The sequence below is a fragment of the Phacochoerus africanus genome, chromosome 4 (genome assembly GCF_016906955.1).
Source record: "Phacochoerus africanus isolate WHEZ1 chromosome 4, ROS_Pafr_v1, whole genome shotgun sequence".
NCBI classification, from domain to species: domain Eukaryota; kingdom Metazoa; phylum Chordata; class Mammalia; order Artiodactyla; family Suidae; genus Phacochoerus; species Phacochoerus africanus.
This window is the reverse complement of record NC_062547.1, coordinates 66,075,744-66,099,656: the sequence shown is the minus strand read 5'-3', so window position 1 is coordinate 66,099,656 and position 23,913 is coordinate 66,075,744. Positions and strand designations below refer to the sequence as shown.

Sequence of the window (23,913 nt, the reverse complement as noted above, 5' to 3'; positions counted from 1 at the left end):
GGAGCAGGTGTGTGATCTTATATAAATGGGATTGAGCCAGGAGTCAAGGAACTGAATTCCAATCCCCAAACCAACATTTTTTAGTGAGCTCTCAACTATGACCTAATTCCAATTAAAACTGAGATGAAAACCCTTGCCTCTCTCCCTCACTCATCTTATTAAGGTTAGTTGGGGTGACACATGAGGCAATAGCTAATCAGTGTTTTGAAGGAAAAACTAGCAACTCCTTGTTGATAAATAACATACTGTTATTAATAAATGGCCATGGCTGAATTAATTCCAGAAAACCCTGGGGGCTAGGGGCTGTCCAGTGACTCTCTTGGCTAGGATTCTAAAGACCATCTGTGACAAATACATCCTCCGGAGCACATACCCTTGGCAGGAACACAAACTGCTTTCCTCACCCAGAAAACTCAACCAGAAAAGGAACAGAGATAGAGGAGGGAGGGAGGGAAAAAAATCATGCCTGCTCAAAATATCTTTCAGTCTGAGCAGTGATTTCCATCTCTACAGCCATCATCCCAGTCTAAGGCACCTGGTCTCTTCCTTGAAGAACTACAATAGTTTCCTCACTGGTTTCCTGGCTTTCTTTTTGCCCCCAGACAATTCATTCTCCACACAGCAGTCATTGAGGCCAGTCACAGGTATAATCTCATTGCATTGCTGCTTCAGTGGCTGGATAGTGCCTTTAGACTAAATACCAAAATTTTAAGCATCTGCCACAGGGCCTTTGCATATGCCATTCCCTCTGGTCAGAACATCTTTCCCACCACTCCTGCCCTCTCTATATCAGAGTTCCACTAAAGACTCAGTTTATCACAACTTCCTTGGGGAAAGTTGTTTCTCTCCCAAGGAAACAACCTCCCCTCAGCTTGCTCCTCTCAGAGCAAGCAGAATCCTCCTTAGGGCCTTTATAATTGTAAATTATAAATTATAGCATTTATAATTGTAAATTAAGTGGCCGTAGCTATTTATCTGTAATCCTTGCCACAATGTAAGCTTCACGAAAGCACTGACTGCATTTGCCATGTTCATCACTGTAATTCAGTGCCTTGTACACCAGTGGCTCTCAAAAAATATTTGTGGTTTGAGCAGCTGAGGCTGAAAACAGACCAGACCAAAAGAGATAAAAGTTAAACAGTCAGAGAGGTTGTCTTGTAGATCATTGAGGCAAGAATGAACTTTTGAACAAATGGTGCTGGGACAACTCTAATGGAATAAAAAGGAAATTGGACCCCTACCTCACACTGCACACAAAAATCAATTCCATGTTGATTAAAGATATACAATACAAAAAGCTATAGACGTTTTAGAAATAATGTAGACTATATTCATGACCTCAGGGTAGAAATAATTTTGTTAAATAAGATACAGAACCCACAAACTGTAAGGGAAAAGATTTTTAAATTCAAGCACACTAAAATTAAGAACTGCTATTGATCGAAAGACATCATAAAAAATATCAAAAGACAAGCCAAGAGAAGGTATTGCACAGCATATAATGATCAAGGACCACTTTCCAGAATACATAAGGATCACCTACAGATCAATATGAAAAAAATTAAGCAATACAGTTATAAAAAGTGGACAGAGCATGAAGAGGCATTTCACAAGAGAAACCTGAATAGCCAATAAGAGTATGAAAATATGTTCACCCATTGTGTAATTGGGTAGCAACAAATGAAAATCACAATGAGAAATCGCCACACATCCATAAAGACTGCAGTTAAAAAGTCACCAAGTGTTGGTGAGGGCGTGGAGCAACTTGAATGCTCGGCTGCTGCAGGGAAGAGTGTAATAAATTAGCACACATACTTTGCAAGAACAGTTTGGCAATATATTATCAGGTTGAAAATGCTCTCATCTTAATACCCAGCAATTTTGCACAGAGACATGTACCTTTAAGAGACGTCAGCATGTAACAACTAGCAGCACTGCTTATTTCCAGTAACCAACAGAGAACAAATTCCCATGTTCACCATCAGTGAACAAATAGAGCCATGAAGGAGCTGCAGTGACCACAATAAGGATGGATCTTATCAGTGTACCTGTGAGCCGATGAGGCAAACTACAAAACAATTCCTATCACATGGTTTTAAATTGATAAAGGCCAGGAGTTCCCGTAGTGGCACAGTGGTTAATGAATCCGACTAGGAACCGTGAGGTTTCAGGTTCGATCCCTGGCCTTGCTCAGTGGGTTAAGGATCCGGCGTTGCCGTGAGCTGTGGTGTAGGCGGCAGACGTGGCTCAGATCCCGTGTTGCTGTGGCTCTGGTGTAGGCCAGCGGCTACAGCTCCGATTTGACCCCTAGCCGGGGAACCTCCATATGCTGAGGGAGCAGCCCTAGAAATGGCAGAAAGATAAATAAATAAATAAATTGATAAACAATTAACTACATGAAACAATTAACTACACTGCGTGCCTAGGTGATAAAACCACAAAGAAAAGCAAGTTAAGGATTCCCGTAAAATTCTCAATGGTGGTTCATCTGGGAGAGAAGGAGGGGTTGTGGGAGAATCTGAGGAATTGGTGACATTCCATCTGTTGACTTGGGCAAAATGTGTTTTTTTTTTAAATTGAAGTATAAAGTTGATTTACAATGTGTTCATTTTAGGTGTACAGCAAAGTGATATATATGTATACACACACACATTACACATACATATGTAATATATATATACACATGCACACGCGTATACACTCTTTTCCATTATAGGTTACAAGACACTGAATATTGTTCCCTGTGTAATACAGTAGGTCCTTAGTCTTTATCTATTTTATATATAGCAGTGTGCATCTGCTAATCCCAAACTCCTCATTTGTCCCTCCCCGACCCCTTCCCCCTTTGGTAACCATACATTTGCTGTCTATGTCTGTGAGTCTGTTTCTGCTTTGTGACTCAGTTCATTTGTATCCCAACATGATTTTTAATATGTTTACCCATGTTTCTTGAGTTCCCTGATAGTCTCATGGTGAAGGATTTGTACTGGCACGGTTGCAGCGCAGGTTTGAGCCCTGGCCTGGGAATGTCGACGTGCCATGGGTGCAGCCGCCCCCCCCTCAAATGTTCATCTATGTTTCTACCTTCTAAGTTGTTTACTCCTTCACTGCTCCCCCCCATCAGCTAAAGACTGACTAGGAAATAATATGACACATACACCAAGGGAAGTTTATAAAGAGGAAGAAAAAAGGAGCAAACACTGAGACAGAACATCAAAAGATAACAGAGACACAGGAAATGAAAAGGGGCGAGGGACTAGTCCAAAGGCTCAAGGAAGGAAATGAGAAGTGGGGAGACAGAGGGACAAAGAGGTTGTCAAGGGTAATGAAGAGAGGAAACGCTATACTCCACAATATTCTCTCCTGTCTGTTCCTCTTTTTCCTCTCTATGTATCTTCTCTCTTTCTCTCCCTCTCCATCTTTCTCTGTGTCTCTTTCTCCCTCCCCCAAGGCTGTCTTTCTTGCCTTGCACCACACTCGCCCCCCATACACTCTCACTCTCTTTCTTTTTTTTTCTCTCTTTTTTTTTTCAGGGCCACACCTGCAGCATATTGAGGTTCCCAGGCTAGGGGTCCAATCGGAGCTACAGCCACTGACCCACACCAGAGTCACAGCAACGTGGGACCTGAGCTGAGTCTGTGACCCACACCACAGCTCACAGCAACGCCAGATCCTCAACCCACTGAGTAGTGGGGCCAGAGATCAAACCTGCCTCCTCATGGATGCTAGTCGGGTTAATTAACCGCCGAGCCACGACGGAAACTCCCCATAATCTCTCTTTTAACACATATTTACCATGTGCTTACTCTGAACCAGACACAGTGCTAGCGAAAGAGGGAGGCCACAGCCAGGGGACACAGGGTAGCACGGCCCAGCGTGGTGGCCCAGCTGCCCGCCCGGGACTGCAACCACCAGGGTGCCATTGGCCAGACTCAGGCATGGATGGACTTGTGGGCTGCCTGTGACTCTCTCCCCCTCATTAATTTCACTATCAAACACTCCCAGCATCACAAGTTGTAGGTCTTATTTATTAAATATTTAACTAGGAGAAACCCAGCTGAGATGAAACCTCTCATTTGTGGCAGCCCCAGGAGAGTGGAGCACGGGTCCTGCTGCTGGGATTAACCACGGCTAACGGATGAGGCCCAGGGTGCCGGATGGGGACATGGGTGGGGGCAGCCCTCATGCCAGAGACAGAAAGACCCAGAAATGATGAGAACCGGGCTGTCTCACAGTCTCACTTGGAGGCCAAGGGGTAAGAGGGCCAGGAACAGGATGCTTCAAAAACTCTAAAACCAGAATAGGTAAATCCACAAAGACAGAAGACAGGCTGGCACCCGGAAGCAGGAAGAAGAGACAGGGTGTGACTGCTTAATGGGTACGAGGTTTCCTTTTGGGGGTGATCAAAATATCTTGGAGTGAGATGGGTGTACAACATGCAAATGTACTAAATGTCGCTGAACTGTATACTTTAAAATGATTGATGGTTAATGTTATGCCACGTGAATTTTACCTCCATCTTTAAAAAAGGAAAAAAAAAAGACATTAAAAAAGTTTAGCTCCATCTACTCCAACTATTAGCTCTAAGGCTGGTGATCTGATTTATTTTATTTAATTTTTTTCAGGGCCATACCTGAGGCTTATGGAAGTTTCCAGGCTAGGGGTTGAACAGGAGCTGCAGCTGCTGGTCTAAGCCACAGCCACAGCAAGAGCAACACTGGATCCTGAACCCACTGAGCGAGGCTAGGGATCAAACCTGCATCCTCATGGATACTAGTTGAGTTCTTAACCCACTGAGCCACGAAGGGAACTCCGGATTTTTTAAAATTAACATTTATTTATGTATGAAGTGCTTCCTATCCACTCCCCAGGTCCCCTGTGCAGCACTTCGAACCATCACATCCTTTACTCCTCACAGTCCTGGGAGAGAGGTACCATCAAGTCTCTGGTTTTACAGGGAGGGAATCTGTGGCTCAGAGAGGGTAAGTGGCTTACCCCAAGTCACACAGCTCCAACTCCAGCCTACCCGCCTTCCAAGTGTTCTTAACTACCCAGCGCTCTCTGCCAATCCGAGCTGAATTTTAGAATCACCTGGGGAGTTTTCGAAAATCCCCATGCCCAGGGACAACCCTGGACCAATCTCACTAGCATCTGTGGAGTTAAGCTCAGGGCATCAGCATTTGAAAAACTTTCAGGCAGATTGTTTATTTTTGCACCATAGCACTGAGCACACTGAAACTATACCCTTTATCCGGTCCTAGGTCTGTTTCCCCAGATAGAATGTCAGCCACATCAGGGCAGGGGTTTGTGTCTGTTTCTGTGGGTCTGTGTCCCAGTGCCCGTACCAAGCATAAAACAAAGAGCTCTGGCCACCCGCTGAGGATTTCTGCTGTGCTAAGCAGAATGTTATTCATTCGCCATTGATTTCACCCTTACAACATCCCTAGACAGAAAACACTCTTCTGCCCATTGTGCAGATGGAGAAACTGAGGATGGCTGAAGTTAAGGAACTTCCCAAAGGCAACATCATTGTCAGAGAGGAACCTGGTCCTGGCTGACCTCAATGGCCCTTAACTCTGTCCCTTAACTATTCCCTAGTACCTTCTCTTCCTACAGGCACACCAACCTCTCTAGAACAGAAATGTTTCCCTAGGCGCAACCTGAGCATCTGCCCCTCTAAGCCTTTGTTCCTGCTGGGTCATTACCTGTCCCATGAGGTTTCCCCATTTGATAAGATTCATGACCTTGGTAAGCGCCTTTCATCTCTGAGCCTCGGTGTGAACACCTGTAAAATGGGGGCAAAAATAAAGCCACTGAGCCCTTGGGACTGGTATAAAGATGAAGTCAGTCAAAGCGGTTCTCACACAGCCTTAGGGCTCATAAACTCTCCGTAAAGAGGTGCTACTAACTAGACTTGAAATGGCAGTGTCCATGTCCTCTTGGGATATGGCCCTTCCTCTCTGCTGGAGTTCCAGTGAAATCCCAGACATGAACAAGCACAGGGGCTGAGGAAAGGAATCCCATTATGAATACAGAAAATGGTCCAGTTGCTTTTTTTGGGAGCGGGGGGCGGGGAAGAAGAGATCCTATTTGGTTAGTTAAAAGAGCCGTGGCTGGCACTAATGCTTGGAGAGCTTGCTTTAAATCCCGTGGTGGCAACTGCACCCTCAAATCAAAGAGCTTTCAGAAACACACACATGTCATTGCATTGAGGAGAGAGGAAGCTAGTGCCTGCGCCATCACAATAATGAGGGCAGACTCTTCGTCAGTCAGGCACTGTTCCAAGTGCTGCTTGAGCCTTAGAAGAACCCCACGAGGCAGAAACTCGTATTATAGCCATTTTACAGAGGAGGAAACTGAGGCCTGAGAGGTGAAGTGACTTGCCCAGATGCTAGGGATCAGACAGAGGCAGGGCTGGGATTTGAACCCAGGTAGAACCAGGATTCTACAGCCTCCCTCTTAACTACTATGCTGCCTCCAACCAACACAGAGCCACAGAACCTCTCAGAATCTATTGAACCTGGAGCAACCGCCCCAAAAGATATCTGTGAAGAAGGTCCCTAAAGGAAACAGAGCGGCGAGTTCCCTTGTGGCTTAGCGGTAATGAACCCAACTGGTATCCATGAGGACACAGGTTCAATCCCTGGCTCCGCTCAGTGGGTTAAGGATCCAGCATGCCATGAGCTGTGGTGTAGGTCACAGATGCGGCTCAGATCTGGTGTTGCTATGGCTGCAGTGTAGGCCGGCAGCTGTAGCTCTGATTGGACCCCTGGCCTGGGAACTTCCATATGCTACAGGTGTGGCCCTAAAAAAAAGAAAGAAAAAGAAAACGGAGCAAAAGGGGCGACCAAGGACATCATGCAGGGAATAGACAGTCCGTTTGGATCTGGAAAATGCTCTGCAGCTTCGGGAACTGAAGAAATGCGTATTGCACCACGAAGAGACTCCATTCTTCCCTTCTCTGATTGGTGAAGACATAAAATCAAGGGCAATCCAGTTGGACCCCATCATCAGGAAAAGATGGAGTTTGAAAGGACACAGACTAACTGTTCCCGGCAACCTGGTCCCTGCACCTGACCTACCACCCAGCCATGCCACTTCCAGGAATCTAGCCTCAGGAAATAGTCACAGACATGTGTAAAGACATCGTCACAGTGGGGTTCACTGCAGTATGTCTAGTTTTGGAGAAAAAACACCAAGCCTCAAAGTACTGTGTATACACATGGGTCTTATCTTGTTGTTGTTATGGGAAACAGCAAGTAAAGGTGTGCCAGGGGAAAACAGGCATGAAGGTGCCATTTCCTTTGGAGGAAAAGTCTTCACTATGGTCTACACCATCTACCCTTATCATCTTCTTACCCTCTTCTCCCCCAAATGGACTGGCACATAGTAGGTGCTCAGTAAATGTTTACAAATGAATGCATTTATGATGAATGCACTTCTTCCCCGCTCATGTCTCTAAGCTCATCTGTCCCAGGGGTGTCCTGGACATGCCCAAGGCCAGCCGTGGTGTGATGATGAAGGGAATAGAGAACCATGGTCTCCGCCAGCAGTATACTCCAGCCAGAAGCCCAAAGAAAGTGAGACACGATTTAAAAACTGGGCAACAGAAGGAGAAGGAGGGAGGAAGAGAGGCTGCAGCAGCTTTCATTCCAACATTTTCCAACTCCAGCTGAGATTTCCTTCTATATACTCATCTATATTTACATCAACGAATCTGTCAGTAGCAAGCCTGTTGCTGATGGTGTGGGATCTAAAGTTCAGAGAAAGCTGGCTTAGACACCCAGCTTGGAAGAGAAACTGTAAATTAAATTTAAGTAACCCCAAAACCCTAAATCCACCCACTCCCCTCCAAGGAATCCGTGACATTTTTTACATCAGGATTTCTCAATCTCACCAATATTGACATCTTGAGTGGAATAATTCTTTAATGGGGGTGGGGTGAGGAGGTTGCCCTGTGTGTTTTATGACACTCAACAGCATCCCTGGCTTCTACCTGCCATGTGCCAGTAGCACCCTACCCACCACATTCGTGACAACCAAAAATGTCTCTAGGCATTACCAGAAGTCCCATGGAGGGCAAAATCATCCCCAGTTCAAAAGCACTGTTTTACAATGCAGACTAGGAAAAATTCTAAAGCAATCAATTGTTCTTTCCATGCTCCTCCTTCTCAACTTCCTAAATCTTGAGTCACCTGGTCTCAAAATTTCTTTTGCAGATTCAAGGAAAGTGATGACAACAATTTTAAGACTTGAGTGCCATCTCTAGACCAGAATTTTATTTTGGAAACAATCAGCACCCTGGACAGAGATTTATGCACAAAGATGTCTGCTGCAACGTTGTTTATAAGCAAAACAAACAATTGGGGATGGTTATGCGAAGTACGATATAGCCATAAAGTGGAATGGAATCAGATATTAACAACAGTATTTTCTGGGGTTTCTGCCAACCCATATAGCACCACAGTGTGAATTTAAATAAGATGCCCCCTTTTCAAGTTGTTAGGCCCATCTGTCAAAAAATTGTCATAATATCTTCATTTTGCTAGAAAAAGATACTTAAGCTTTCATCATCCAAGAAATTGAAATAATAAGTGCACAGCTCTTTGATGCCTAAGATAAGAAATACAATGACCTTATGCAGTGTGTATTCTGTGCAAGTATCCATGGTAGTCCTGATGTTGTCCAAGGATATCTGGCAGCATGGAAATATGTTCATTAGAGTTTATATCCACAAAAATGTATGGCATGAAATACATTAAATGTCACCAGAGATTCTCCCTGGAGAGGAGATTATACATATATTTTATGTTCTTTTCTGTATTTCAGGTGTTTAATAAATGCAGAGGACAGGCCTCTTGGAGGAGATGACTTTTGTACTGATACCTAAATGAAGAGAAAGAGTCAGTCATGCGGAGATATGGGGAAACAATGATGCAGGGAGAGGGAAGAGCCTGCACAGGTGCCTACAGAGTCTTATAAGCTAGATTTGGGCAAAAAGGGCCAGTGGGGCTGAGAGTGGAAGGGCAGAGAATAGAAGAGATGAGATCAAAGACAAAACTCGGACTAGATCATGAGGGGCCTTGCAGAATCTGGTACATCCATAATCTTCCATCTCCGGCCAGTAAGTAAGCATCTGGGACACTGAGCGAACCCACCTGGAAGAGGAATGTTTCCCTAGCCCACCACTCCTCACCAGTGGAGCAAAATCCAAGGAATTTCACTTTTAGTCCCAGTGCTGAAATAAACAAAACCAAGATGTTTCCAAAATTTTAGAAGTCTTTGTCAACAATACTGTTTATTTCCCTCATTGTTAATCAATTAACAAACACTCATGACACAGTCCAGGAGTGGGGGGGGGAGGGGATGCAAAGAAGATAAATTACTGTCCCCTACCCTCAAGGAGCTTTCTAATTAGAGAGGTGAGATATAAGCCTACCATCGTATTGATTTTCACAAAACATGTGAGATGCACTTGACATTGAGGGTGGTAAGTGGAGGGACTTGGTCATTCCCAAGGCAATAAGGACACCAAATATCAGAGAAATCCAAACATGGACACCCACCCTTCCACATAAGCTTTATATACCCACCCACCTAACCATCCATCCATCCATCCATTCATCCAACCATCCATCCTTTCTTTCACCATCCATCCACTTACCCATCTGTCCACCACCCATCTAGTCATCCACCAATCTACTTTCCACCCACCTATAACCCACCCAATCACCCATCCATCCAATATCATCCATCTTTTCTTTCTCTCATCTATCCATCCTACCCTCCTTCATCCCATCTAGCTTATCCACCTGATCATTCATCTGTCCAACCAGCCTCAGATCTATCCATCCATCCACTCATTCAACATTAACTGCATGGTAATTCTCCCCTCTAAACCACAAACATCCATCCAGGATCCTTAACTTGAAAGACTCCATTGTGATTAGGAATGGGTCAAACTGTTCACACCTACATCCTAACAACTCTTCCAAAGATAATTCAAATTCATAAACATTTCTGACTGTTCCAAGTCCTCGTAAGACCTGCACAGAAGCTGGCCTAGTCTCACTGGTTTGAAGTCTTTTCTTTTTTGGGCTGCACTCGTGGCACGTGGAAGTTTCCAGGCCAGGGATCAAAACCATGCTGCAGTTGCAACCTGCTCAACTTCGGTAACACCCAATCTTTAACCCACTGTGCCACAAGGAACTTTGAGGTTTGAAGTCTTTGATGTCTTCAAAGATGGTGCGCTTAGAGCAAGGCAAGAAAGTAGGGTATGGTTAGAGGAAGGGGGTACTGAGGGCGGACTGGAAAGACTCTGGCGTTGGAGACAGCCTGGCAGTGGGGTGTAGGAAATGGGAGAGGAAGTTGATTAGAAACATAGACAATGATTGCTGAGATGGGGGAAATTTTGCCTGTGTCTTGGAATCATGGAATTCTAGTATCTACAATCAACATGACTCTATGATTGTTTTCCTCTGGGATTATGCATTGGAGCCATGATGGTTCAACTGATCATCCAAGAGAATGGGTTCAAAAGATTGATGTTAAAGAATAAGAGATCAAGGGAATTGAAAGAAAAGGCAGAACAATAACTAATACTATGTAGCACTTACTATGTCACTCACTATTCCAAGCCATAGGTCACAGACGCCACCCAAATAAGCCCATCCTTCCTCCCATTGATTCATCCATTAATCCCTCAAAACATCAATCTATCCATTCATACATAATATAAACACAAAAGAGGGCTTACTAAGTTCCAGGCACTACTTTCTAAGCACAACATATATTAGCTAACTTAATCTTCTAAGACAGGTGCACTAGAATCCTCAATGGACAAACTGGAAAACTGAGGCACAGAATATTTAAATGACTTACACAAGGTCACACAGTAAATGACTAGCAGAATTGGGATCGGAACCCCAGCCACCTGGCTCCAGAGTCCATGCTCTCAATTCAGCTCTGTTGCTTCTCTGCTACCGTATTAACTGCCAATGCCTAAACTACAGGTTGACTTTCAGAAGACAAGCAAGAACAAGGGGCTGTCTGGCTGACCCAGCCCTCAGAGAGAATGACGATACACTGTGAAATGGCTTAGCCAGTGCCTGTCAGATGGCTGGTGTTCCAGAAATGCTGATGAATCTCAGCTGATTCTAGCTGAAGTTACATTTCCAAGTACACAGACTAAAATTAACACCTTGAATTCATTCATTCAAAAGTTATTTATTCAGTACTGCAGCCTTGTTCATAATCGGGGGAAAAAAAAAACACAAAAAAACCTTGAAACATCTCAAACGTCCATCACCCCGGAAAGTGGATAAATTGTTGTATCATCACAGAATACAATATGATACAGAGCAAAATTAATGACCTACAGCTACACTCAAATAAGAGAGAAGAATCTTAGAAACCTACAGCTGAGTGAAAAAAGCAAGTGCAAGTTCCAGAAGGCTAAAAAGCTCAGAAGCCATGAGAGTTAAACTTAGAGTTAAGGCATATATAACTGCGTGATAAAACTTATTTAAAAAGAAAGAAAGGAAAGAAGATACACATAATCCAAGAGAGAGTGGTCACCTCTGGGGGAGAATGAGGTGGGAGAGGGGCAGGGGAAAAGGAAGGGTGGGAGACTAGAGATAGAAGTTCTATTGATCATGTTCTAGTTCAGGGTTTCTCAAAGTGTGTGCCCCAAACCAGCAGCCTCAGCAGCATCTGGGAAATGGCTAGACATGCAAATTCTCAGGCTCCACTTCGAGCCTCTGGAATCAGAAACTCTGGGGGGCCAGGCCCATCCATCTGCATTTCAACAGCCCTCAGGTGATGCTGATGTGTGGCCAAGTGTACGCATCTCTGTCCTGGAGCAGATGATGCTGACCCTGCCTGGCTGGGGGACCACACTTTGAGGACCACTGATCTAGTTCTTGACTTGGATGGGGGATCCACCGGTGTTTCCATGTTAAAATAAATAAGGAAAAAGAGGCAAAGGGAGAGACAATGTTGGGAATGTGCCGGGAACTTGGAACAAGATTAAAGCAAGTGGCTGTTAAGCTGAGGTGCAGGAAAACACCCCACCATTCTGTATCCAGGCATTGTAAGTGCCGAGCACAGGGCCAGAGTGGTGACCACCACCAACCCAGCCCTTGCCATCACAGAGTCTAAAGTCCACCCATTCTGATACTTTTTTCCCCCATTCTGAGCCTTTTTACAGAATGATCATATACACCACACACTTTCAATACCTTTTATTATTTCCACCATCCCCTGGATGTAGGACTATTACGCTCATTTTACAGATGAAGAGACTGAGGCACAGCTACCGGAAGCTAGAGCTGAGATTTGCCACCGGGTCATCTGTCTCCGAGCGCTTTGCTTCAACCCCACAGTACATCACCTCCCCTGCCCGCCTTCTCCTCCTTTGAGCCTCCAGCCCTGGTGCTTTGCTCAGACAGGTGCAGCCCTACATGGGCTCCAGCAATATTTCAGGGTAGCAAGTGAAGGTCAGCAGAGATTCCCACACCCATTATTATTATTATTATTATTTTTAAGGCTGCACCTGAAGCATATGGAAATTCCCAGGCTAGGGGTTGAATCGGAGCTGCAGCTGCCAGCCTACACCACAGCTCACTGTAACACCAGATCCTTAACCCACCGAGCGAGGCCAGGGATCGAACCTGCATCCTCATGGATGCTAGTCGGGTTCGCAAACTGCTGAGCCACAACGGGAACTCCCTATTATTCTTAACAAAGAAAATACATGCACCCTGAGATATACAGAATGATTGGCCACCAGGTACCTGCTGTAGAGCACAGAGAACTCTACCGGATATTGTGTGATAATCTATGTGGGAAAAGAATCTGAAAGAGAGAATGGATGTGTGTACATGCATAAGTGAATCACTCTGTTATACAGCAGAAATTATCACAATCTTGTAAATCAACTATACCTCAATCAACTTTAAAAAGACCAAAAAAAGGAAAATAATGAAGGTCAATGAGAAAAAAGAATATGGCAGGTTCTAGGTCAGACACTGTGTAATCCCCCCTCACAGAACAAATTCTAGGTCTGTACCCATGTCTCGTTTAAGACAAATCTGTCCATGTATTCTTAAGATCAGACTTAGCCCTCCTGCAAACGCTGCTTGTATAAAAACACTTTCAAAACTGGTTTAAAATTATATAATATTTTACGCACAGACCTAAAATGAGAACAGAGCTTAAGAGCGTGAATATTATTTACTGGTAGGTGGGCGATAAAACTGAGTTTCCCTCATTTCCGGGGGGGTGAGCAGCCTCTGAAAGTGTTGTTGCAGGGAGGGGCTGCTGATTCCAAGTGGAACTTGAGCAAACACCTTAAAGGAAGACCCAAGAATTTTCCCAGGCTGAAAAGCTCTGACCCAGGAGAGACGACAAAACTTGATCCGTATTTAACTCCGGAATTTCGCGCTTCAGAGCGGGGATCTCTCCCGCATTAGCTGCCTTAAATAAGCGGCTTCCAAAAGCACAATTTTCATTCCAAGATAAAGTCTCAGCTTTTCAGAGGGAAAAAGCTACCTGTTCTTCTCCTTTCCTGGGCGTTGGCACCATCGCTCGCTCCTTTCCTCTCCAGAGTTTTAAGAACTTATCTGTAGGGTGACCACGTCCTCATTTGCCCAGAACTACTGGGTTTCCCAGGATGCTAAAACCAGGACAGTCCCAGGCAAACTGGGACATCTGGCCACCCTACCCAGGCAAGGACTAATGCCCAGTGGCTTTTGAAACCCAAGTTGCTGAGCCCACCCACCTGGTTCCCTCTCCTGGAAGGTCCCTTGCCTTCTCCATGCTCCCAGGAGGTGAGGGGGAGGGGAGAAAGAAGAAAGACCAGAACCGGAGGAAGAGGGGGAGGTGCCTTTTAACAACGAAGCTGAGCTCTGTCCTGCTGGGAGGCTTGCAGTAGTCACAGCAGTGGTCCTAGGCCCGCAGTCTCCATCCTGCGCAGGACACTTTGGCTCAAAAAAGGGGATGAAGTGGGGGAGCAGGGAAGCTACTTATACACCTTACAACACGCTCCCACAGAGGGAGGGATCGAGGGAGAGGGAGGCAACTTTCTCTCGGACGGTAGGGAAGAGAAAAATGGGTCAAGTGGGCAGACACAGTTCCCCTTTAAAGTGTCCAGAAAGAATGGAAAATGCAAACTGGTTGCTTTATTTTATTTTATCTTTGTCTTTTTGTCCTTTCTAGGGCTATACCTGTATAGCCCTATATGGAGGTTCCCAGGCTAGGGGTCTAAATGGAGCGGTAGCTGCTGGCCTGCGCCAGAGCCACAGCAACGAGGGATCCGAGCCGTGTCTTCGACCTACACCACAGTTCATGGCAAAGCCAGATCCTTGACCCACTGAGGCAGGCCAGGGATCCAACCCACAACCTCATGATTCCTAGTCAGATTCGTTAGCCACTGCACCACGATGGGACCTTCGAAACGGGTTGCTTTAAAGAGCGCCACACTCAGATTCATAAATCGAAACCGGCCCATCACAGAGGGGCCCTTTGCTCCCATTCCCACCCAGAGAGTCAGTCTCATTTCCAGCCAAAATTTCCCAAAAAAGAATGTATGAAGGGAAAAGTCCTCTCCAGGGTTATGGTTCCTGTCTTTTGGAGCTTTCTTCATGCCAGACACTCTGCTGACAATGCCTTACACCTGACCCCACACGACCCCCTCCAGAATCCTCCAAGAGACTCGCTATCAAAAGCAACACGTTCATGTTACTTATCTATTCTATTTATTTATTTTTAATGTTTAATTTTTTTAAGGGCCGCACCCACAGTATATGGAAGTTCCCAGGCCAGGGATTGAATCCAAGGCACAGCTGCAATGTAGGCTGCAGCTGAGGCCATCCTGGATCCTTTAACCCACTGCGCCTGGCTGGGGATTAAACCCACACCTCTGGAGCCGCAGCAGTGAAGTTCTCAACCCATTGGTCACAATGGGAACTCCTACTTATCTACTTTAGAGAACAGGGAAATCTACTCAATACTCTGTAATAACCTAAATGGGGAAAAAAATCTAAAAAAGAATGGATATGTACATATATACAACTGATTCACTTTGCTGTATACCTGCAACTAACACAACATTGTAGGGTGACTCTACGCCTATAAACTTTTTTAGTTTTTTTTACAGCAACATGTTCATCATGTCCATGAGGAAATTGAGGGTCTGATGCCCAAGGCGACTTGGCTAGTGAGCCATCTGAACCTGGGCCTGGCTGACCCCAAGTTTGGGGTGCTGTCCCTCCCCTCCCTGTTGTATTTCATGGCACCACCTGGATCCCTCCTGGGGAGCTGAGTTAGCAGTCCCCGAAATGTATTAACTGTGGGCCTTCAGGGCCCTGACCATCTCGGGATTGAATCCACATTCCTGGTAGTACCTTCCATTGTTAAGGGGTTCAGAGGTATGCTTGCTTTTGCAGGGAGCAAGGGGAGGGTAGACATAAGCCCCAAGTACCCAAAAGATGTTCCCCCGAATCCCTTGAAGGAAGACTTCACTCTCAAGGGGCCATTTCTCCCCATATGCTCAAGAACTAACATTTCAGAGACCTTCTTTGGTCTGGTAACCTCGGGCACACACACCCTTCCTGTTGTCCCACCAGTCATATAGGTGAATCAGATCTCTCTGATTTGGCAAATGGGCAAAGAGAGGCACTTCTGTCACTCACTGGACAGACACTTATAGAGTGACTACTGTGTACCAGGGGTGTGTGTTGGGGGGGTTACAGTGGTGAACAGGATGATGAGCATGGGTCTTACGACCTCAGAGCTTGACTCTACTGCTGAGTGGCAGAACCAATGCACCGCCCCCCAGAGACCCCCTTCTTCCACACGGGAGACCCCCTCCCTCTCCTTCGCTAGATTTCAAACCAGTGCAGGCAAATAACTGCAAATAACATCCTCACCTTTTCCCGTTTGTCTGACTGGCACTTAATGCTACCACTTCTGCTACTTACTACACATCTATAATCCTTTACGCTAAACCCTTGAGTCCAGACGTCCTTTGGCGCTTAGAACTGGGTGCTTCTAAAGGCATCACAAGGATGGGAAGGTAAAATGGCACGATCACTCTGGAAAACAGTGTGGCGGTCTCTTATAAAGTTAAACATGTACCCCCCACAACCCAGCAATCCTTCTCCTGGGTATTTATTCACCCAAGAGAAATAAAATGTACGGTCCCAATGTTCTCACTAAAACCCATCCAGCAATGTTTACAGCAGCTCTACTCATAATCGCTCAACCTGGAAACACCCCAAACATCCTTCAACTGGGAAATGGATGAATGGACTCCGGTCCAGCCATCCCATGGAATACAACTCAGCACTGAAAAGAAAGAGCTATGGATACACACACCAGTATGAATGAATCTCAAAGGCAGCATAAAGGAAACATGACTCCAAAAGCTACATACGATATGATTCTATTTATCTGACCCCTTAAAAAAGGCAAAACCATAAAGATGGAGAACAGATCTGTGCTTGCAAGGGACTTGGGGAGTGGGGTGCTGACTCAAGGGGATCTTAGGGGAATGTCTGGGGGTAATGGAACTGTTCCATATTTTGATTTGGGTGGTGGCTACATGACTGCATGCGTTTGTCAAAACTCAGAACTGTATGCTTAAAAGGGTGAATTTTGCTCTAAGTGATTTATACCTCAAGAAACCCAATTTTTTGAGAGAAAGAAAAAAAAAAGTAACAGGATGCATCGATGATGTCACCCGGATACTCCAAGTATAATTCATGGATGAGCAGCCTGGGCCATGCCTAAAGGCTTGTTGGAAAAGCAGAATCCCAGACCCCATCCCAAATCCACTCAGCCAAAATTATCATTTTAACAAGGCAATCAATCTTCAAACTCCCAAAAGTTTGGAAAGAACTGCAATGTATATATAACATGCTCAGTGGTGCGGGGGGTGGGGGGGAGGCTGGCACAGCAGCCCATAATCAAGTATTCCCACCCTTTCCTCAGTGAAATATACCAAAATGGATGCCGAATGGGATAAATTGAGACTGTAAATGAAAGCTACAAATTTGGGTCCATTCAAGATAGGTTTTTAACCCCTAAATGAGCTGATCTTTTGTTTTTCAGAGCTTTTTAGATCTGGGGATTGTGGGGGAGGAATTGAAACTTTGTAGGGAAAGGAAAAAAAATAAAAACACCCAGGGAAAAGGTCACGCTAATTCTTACTTCCCAGAATTTTGCTGTTCTGGAAAATACCTGCCATGAGGTTCAAGGAGAGGGATCACACAGTCATGCCCTCCTGTCCTTTTAAGCACAATCTACTTTTTATTTTTTTGTCTTTATTACTGCACCTGTGGCATATGGAAGGAAGTTCCCAGGCTAGAAGTTGAATCAGAGCTGTAGCTGCCAGCGTACACCACAGCCACAGCAACACCAGATCTGAGCCTTGCCTGTGACCTACACCACAGCTCACTGTGACGCTGGATCCTTAACCCACTGAGAGAGGCCAGGGATCAAACCTTCGTCCATGTGGTACTGGTTGGGTTTGTTACTGCCGAACTCCAAGCACAATCTACTTTTCAGGATGGGCCGAGAGTCTGCAAACATGCTCCTGGTCACCTCTGCTTCCCATGCAGAATGTTCCTCTTTTTTTTTTTTAAGAAAAAAAAATTGAAGTTTATAATATTGTGTTAATTTCCGCTGTACAGCCAAGTGACCTGGCATGTACTCTTTTTCATCTTCTTTTCTGTGATGGTTTATCACAGGATATTGAATACAGTTCCCTGTGCTCTAGAGTAGGACCTTGTTGTTTATCCGTCCTATACATAATCGCTGCATCTGCTAGTCCCAAACTTCCAATCCTGCCCTCAGAATGTTCCTTTTTAAAGAGTCTGGTTTTTAGGGGACTCTAATATAAAATAACTTATTTATAAAACAGAAACAAACACGCACATTTCCAAAACCAATTTTATGGTTACCAGCGGAGAAACCATTGGGGGGAGGGACGAATTAGAAGGGTGGGAATAACACAGACACACTACTGCATAAAAGAGATAATTAACAAGAATCTGCTGTATGGCACAGAAAAATCTACTCGAATAGTTGTAATAAACTATATGTATGACTGAGTCACTTGGCTGTCCACCTGAAACTAACACAACACTGTTAGTCCACTATACTCCAATACAAGTAAATTTTAAAAAGTAAAATTCAAGTTTTTTTAATTTCTCATAGTTATTATTTTCAACAGTTTTGTATAGACAAGCATGTATTTTTAGCATTACTTTAACACCCCTCTTACTCTGGTCTGTGCATTAAACCTTACATTCACTCTGGAAGAAAAAAAAAGAGTCTCATTTAAAAAAAATAAATAAATAACAACTGGGCAAGTGCCAATCAGCCTGGGTCTGTAGATTGCCTGATGGGATGGGACTGTAAGCTTTTTGTTGAGATTTCCAAAAACAAGGGTATGAAAACTTAATCCTGCAGAGGGAGAAGGAGCATGATAACACACAGACCTGAGTCCGCGGCTCTTGCAATGGCCCACATTCCTACTCCAGGCTCAGTAGAAGATCTGCTGGCATCAGCAGGACTGGGGGAAGATGACATTCACATTGGCGCTTGGTAGAGTGTCAGAAGGAGCGAGCGGCATTAAGTGGGGGCTCTAGGAAGGTTGACAGATGCGCCTTATTGAGCTGATAGATTTGAGCTCTTTAGAAGCCATCATCGAGCCCGTCACAGCCATATTTAAATCAGACTTCCAATCAATGAGAACACAGAACCAAGGTGTGTGGTCAAGACAGCGTGCCGCCCAGCATCCTCCAAGAATGAAAAGCAGCCACAGAAATCAGAACATCAAAGATGTCCACCAGGGTTTTGGGACTAGGAAGAGAAAACTCAAATTCCATGAGAATGCTTGTTTCTCACTGCCAGCTTCAAGCTTGAGCTGCCAAGGGAAGTGGGGGACAGAAGGGGAAGGACACACAGGGGCAAAGTGCCCAAGGGCAGGGGGAATGCAAGCCTGCACCCTCGTCCATGCTGGAATTTGCACTCTGAGGCCCTGGAAGCACGCTGCCAAGTTCATGGACGCCTCCTCCACATGACAGTGAGGAGCCAGCATCCCTCCCCTCACCTGCAACCCTTCGGAAATGCCATTTCAAAATGCATGTCCTGCTAGGTCCTAGGTATAACCTCAAGAAAAACACTTCCCAGAAAAGTTCAACCCAAGACAGGCACAAGAATGTTCCTAGCAGCACAATCCGGAAATTACTTCAAGGGCCCTCAACCGTAGAAATGGATAAGTACGTTGTGTTAGCGTCACACAATTAAATATCACACAGTAATGAAAAGAAACAACCAACGACTGCCCAAAGTGACATGGATGAATCCCACAGACATATTGTTGAGCAAAAAAAAAAAAAAAAAAAAAAAAAAAGCCAGACGCATTTATAGGAGGCTCCAAAGGAGGCAAAATGAACCCATGGGGTTAGAAGTCAGGGGAGTGATAACCTTTGTGGAGGGAGTGACTGGGAGGAGCCAGAAGAGGAGTTTCTGGGGAGCTGGTCACATTCTTTTCCCTGATCCCTTGCTGGTTGCATGGATGTATTCATTTACTAAGCTGGGCTGGACTTGTGTCCTTTCCTGTATGTATATATCAGACTGTAGGTATATTTCAAAAGTTCTAAAGTACCTAAACACATTTTTTTTAAATGGCAGAAGCATCTGGACACTCAAGCCAGTGCTCTGCCCTGGTCCCCTGACCCCTCCATGTTTCCACAACAGTCCACCTCTTTGCACTAGCCCAAATGCACTTATCCAGTGCCCCCCACCCCCCCACCCCCAATCTCTCTGTCCTCTCCCCTCTCATCCTCTTCCCAGAGAAAGCTCAGTCCTGGATGACTCTGCTTGGTGACAGATTAAGGGATGGGGAGCTTTCTCTTTGAGAGTGGGGCTGTATAATGCGTTTGCTGCCTCAGGCCAAAAAGAGAACAAAAACTGTCTGGAAAAGAAAAAAAAAAAAAAGAGCAAAATGCACAAACTCATCACAAAGCTACCAAGAGCAAGAAAACCAAGGAAAACCTCTAAAGGACCAACTGAGTGCTCCTAGTTCACCTGCATTCCTCTCCCAAGATCCCCTCTTCCCAAGGGCTGCTTGCTATCCCCTCTCTCTGCAACAGCCCTCTGATCTGCAGGATTCAGGTTGGACAGGGGTGAGCTAAGGACACACCATTAAGACTCCCACCTTCTTTCTTTCCTCTTAGAAGACTCCAAATCCAGGCTCCAGAAGGCGATCTAAAGCCATTTTCAACGCAGAAACCTGTCAGCCCAGCGACTCTCTCCTGGACACCCTGAGTTATCTGATCTTGCACACATCAACACCTTGCCATTCTCCATGCCCCCCCTGGGGGGCAGGGGAGACCAGCAGAGATTACAAGACCCCTGAGCATTTCAAGGGATCTTTCACATGGTTGAAACTTCGGAGGCAAAGACCTAGCTCCTGTCTCAGGCACCAATCCAAATGACATGGTGTTTAGGGGTAGATCCCTCCAAAAAAGACAGCAACTGAACCTTTTATCTTTCACCCTCCTCCAAGTAGATTGGTCACACGCATGCCAAAATCTCAGAGCTCTCTGTTACAATTTCAGCACCCAGAAGCCAAAGTCCTGCTCAATTCTGATGCCCCTAAAAGTGAATCCACTGGCCAACATGTTCCTCAAATAAGCCATCCCTGGACCACCCAGAGATCAGCCCTGTTGAATATAAACTGTAGAAATCAGACACAGGAAAGACGGGGGAATCTTCAGTGAACCCCAGGAGCCCATCCAGTCCCAATCATTTTCACACTGAGGGCAGCCAGTTGGAACCAAGGCAAGGAGCGGCACATTGGGGCATGGCATGGTGGCCAGTCAGCCTGGGGAGTAGGGTGCGTCTCCCCACTTGGAATCTGGGTCATGCTTAGATAACTGCTAGAAAGCCCGACTAATTACCCATCCTTGCCTGCCTACATCTCAACAGATGTTAAGCCCTCCTCAAGGTTTATTTCAAGCAGGCACGAATTTAAAGAAACACAGGGGGACCTGCATTTTGATAGTATCTCAGGAGAGGAAAAGGTGGTCTCCACCTTCTTCCTCTGGATCTTTAATTTTAAAAAAAAGAAAAAGAAAAAGAAAAAAAAAGGCATTTACTTGCCTGAGATGTCCACATGGATGCTGACTCTCCTGGTGTCCCTTCCTGGGTCTCTGGGGTGGAAGAAGCAGATTCCAACCCAAGGCCTGACACGGCACCCTAGGAAGGACTCAGCACCTCATTTTCTCTTGCCCTGTCTTTCTGATTGAAGTAGCTCGTCCTGGGTCTTCCAGGTCAGGGCCCCAGATGGGGCAAATGGGATGTTTCCTACACCCCAAAAGATGATGTCCCTAAAATCAGTGGTGGAAGGAAATGGAACCTGGGAACGTGGGGCAGAATAAATGCCCCCCCCCCAAACTCCTCCCCACCAGCAGCCCACCCCCGGGGATGTTAATTCTGGTCAGGGCCGGCCCCTCCGTGTGAAGGCCACATGTTCTCCCACTGGCTCTTGTCCCTGGGAACCCGGAGGCGCCCTCGCTGAGAGTGGGGCCCCCAACCTCGGGGAAAGCAGTGAGGGGAGAGGCCTGACAGCTGGGACTGGGCTCCAGCTCTGAAGGCAACCATGGATTCAGGGCGACTAAGGAGACCCAGCCAAGCCCCCTCCCCGCCACCCCCGTGTTCCCTCTGCCCTGGCCAGAGTCCCCAAGGCCCCCAGCCGGGTCCACGCTCATTCTGGAGAACTCCGGCCCGTCCGGGACTGGGCTCTAACGCCTTCACCGAGGCTCCTGTACGACCCCGGGGCCCAACCCTCATTCCGAAATCGGTCCTTAAGCGGAATCCACTCCCCTGGCCCCCGGCCCCCACCCCCACCCCCCACCCCAAGCCTCCACGGTAGCTCAGCCCAGCTCGGGGTGGAGAGATCCTCCACACTCCTCCCCGGTGCCCCCTCTCCCAGCCCCTGGAAGACCCCCCCACACACCTCCCATCAACCCCCGGGTCTCTCTCCCAGCCTGGAAGAGGGGAAGTGGAGGGAGGAGGGGGAGGCGCAGCTGCCGGGGTTCGGGCAAAGGATATGGCCATTCGGTGATCTTTTTGGCGTATTTTCTCACCACGTTGTCCTCGCTGAAGAGGAATAGAGACCGGTTGACCGTGAGGCAGTTCTGTCGGACGGGGATGGGGTTGTAGAGGGCCATGGTCCGCGCTCTCTGCGCCATTGACTGCTTGTACATCCTTTGCGCCCCGGGCTGCCCGCCCTGCCGGCTGCCCCCGGCTCCTCGCCCGCCTCCGGCGCCCACGACCACCCCGGCGGCTGCCCCGGAGCCTCCTCCCCCGTAGCGGGCCGGCATCTCGTCTCCGAAGCGGGCCATTCTGCAAAGAGCAAAGGGCTCCGGGTTACGCTGCGGCGAACGATGCGGAAGACGCCGCCGCCGCCGCCGCCGCCGCCGCCGATGCCGATGCTGATGCTGCCGGGGCTGTGAAGACGGCGGCTGGAGCTGCGACTGCGGAGACGCTCCACGGCCCAGCCCATCGGGCGGCGGCGGCTCGGCGCTTCGGGTCGGGGGCTCACAAGGCGGCTGCCCGGCCCCAGCCGGGGATAGCAGCTCGGGACATCTTCCTGGCTGACCCCGGAGAAGGAGGGGCTGGAGGAGGGTGCGGGGGCGGGGCGCGGGGGCCGGGAAGGGGGGAGGGGAGAGGGAAGCGAGGCAAAAAATAACCGAGGAAGGAATCCAGGCAATCCCCAGTCCACCCACTCCGGAAAAAAGAAAAAAAAAAGAAAAAAGAAAAAAATAAAAAGACCAAAAAAAAAAAAAAAGGCAGTTAAAAAAAAAAAGCACACCCCCTTTAAGACTCGAACGATTTGCAAAGGACGCCCCTCGGGACGCACTGGAAGCTTCAAATTCCTCCGAGGTCCGGGTCAGGCTGGCATCTTGCAAAAGGAGTGCGCTCGGCCCATTAAAAATTTTTTTATTGAAAAATAAAAATAAAAACCAGGTCTTTCTTGGGGGAAAGGAAGCCCCCCCCAAATTAAAAAAATCCCCCGTTCTGTTCTGCTCGAGTTCCTAGACGTTGAAAATGCTCAAAGATCTGTAGCCAAAAAATTAAAGAGTATTAACGGGAAAGGAAAGGAGGGGGGTTGGGAAACGCTCCGAAGGGCTCTTAAGGAGTCTTGAAGCCGCAAGGTCCGGGTGATTTTTTTTTTTTTTCTCCCCTTTCTGAATCACCAGTGGCTGCCTCTTCAGCTCACGGAGTGTGAGTGTGTGTGCGCGCACAACCGTGCCTCATCCTGGGGTTAAATTGCAGCAATAAAATCCTGAAAATTCCCAACAGGAGGAAAAAAGAGAGAGAGAGAGGGAGAGGTATGCTCCGTTCCCTTAGCCACTGTATAGCTGCTCCTGGATGCTGCAAAGCCTAGCGTCCCCCAGCACCCCAGTTCCTCCTCCTCCTTCTCCTCTAGGTTTGGCTAAAATAAGACTGGTGTGGAGGGGTGGGGAGAAGAGGAAGGAAGGGGGGAAATGGGCACAAGGGTCTGAACCACTGGCCAGCGAAGCTCCAAAGAGGAGCGATTGATGAGTTTAACGGGAGAAAGACCCACCCAAAGTGTCGACACATGATGGCCCGCAACCAATCGTGGAGGTGCGAGGGGACCCGGCTCAGCGGAGTTTTGTGGGGGTGAGAAAGGAACGCCGGATGGTCGGCAGGCAAGGGGGGAAGTTGGGACGACAGATTCCTCCTCCCTTGAGAGGAAACCTTGTTTTCCAATGCGTTCCGTTCGGGTGCAGACAGTACCTTGCAAGGAGCAGGAGGGAGGAAGAAAGGAAGAAACTTAAAAGATAGAAAGGGAAGGAGATTCGAGTCTAGAGG

The 23,913-nt window shown here is 46.9% G+C and overlaps 1 protein-coding gene across 2 annotated transcripts in view; it reads right to left on the bottom strand.

Moving 5' to 3' along the window:
* The window catches only part of CACNA1A (calcium voltage-gated channel subunit alpha1 A), a 277,546-nt gene extending 255,128 nt beyond the window's left edge, over window positions 1-22,418 (bottom strand). For both annotated transcript variants that reach the window (XM_047776880.1, XM_047776881.1), the window contains exon 1: window positions 22,126-22,418. In XM_047776880.1, coding sequence (XP_047632836.1) covers window positions 22,126-22,418 — 293 coding nt within the window. The remainder of the gene's footprint in view (window positions 1-22,125) is intronic.
* Window positions 22,419-23,913: the final 1,495 nt, after the last annotated feature.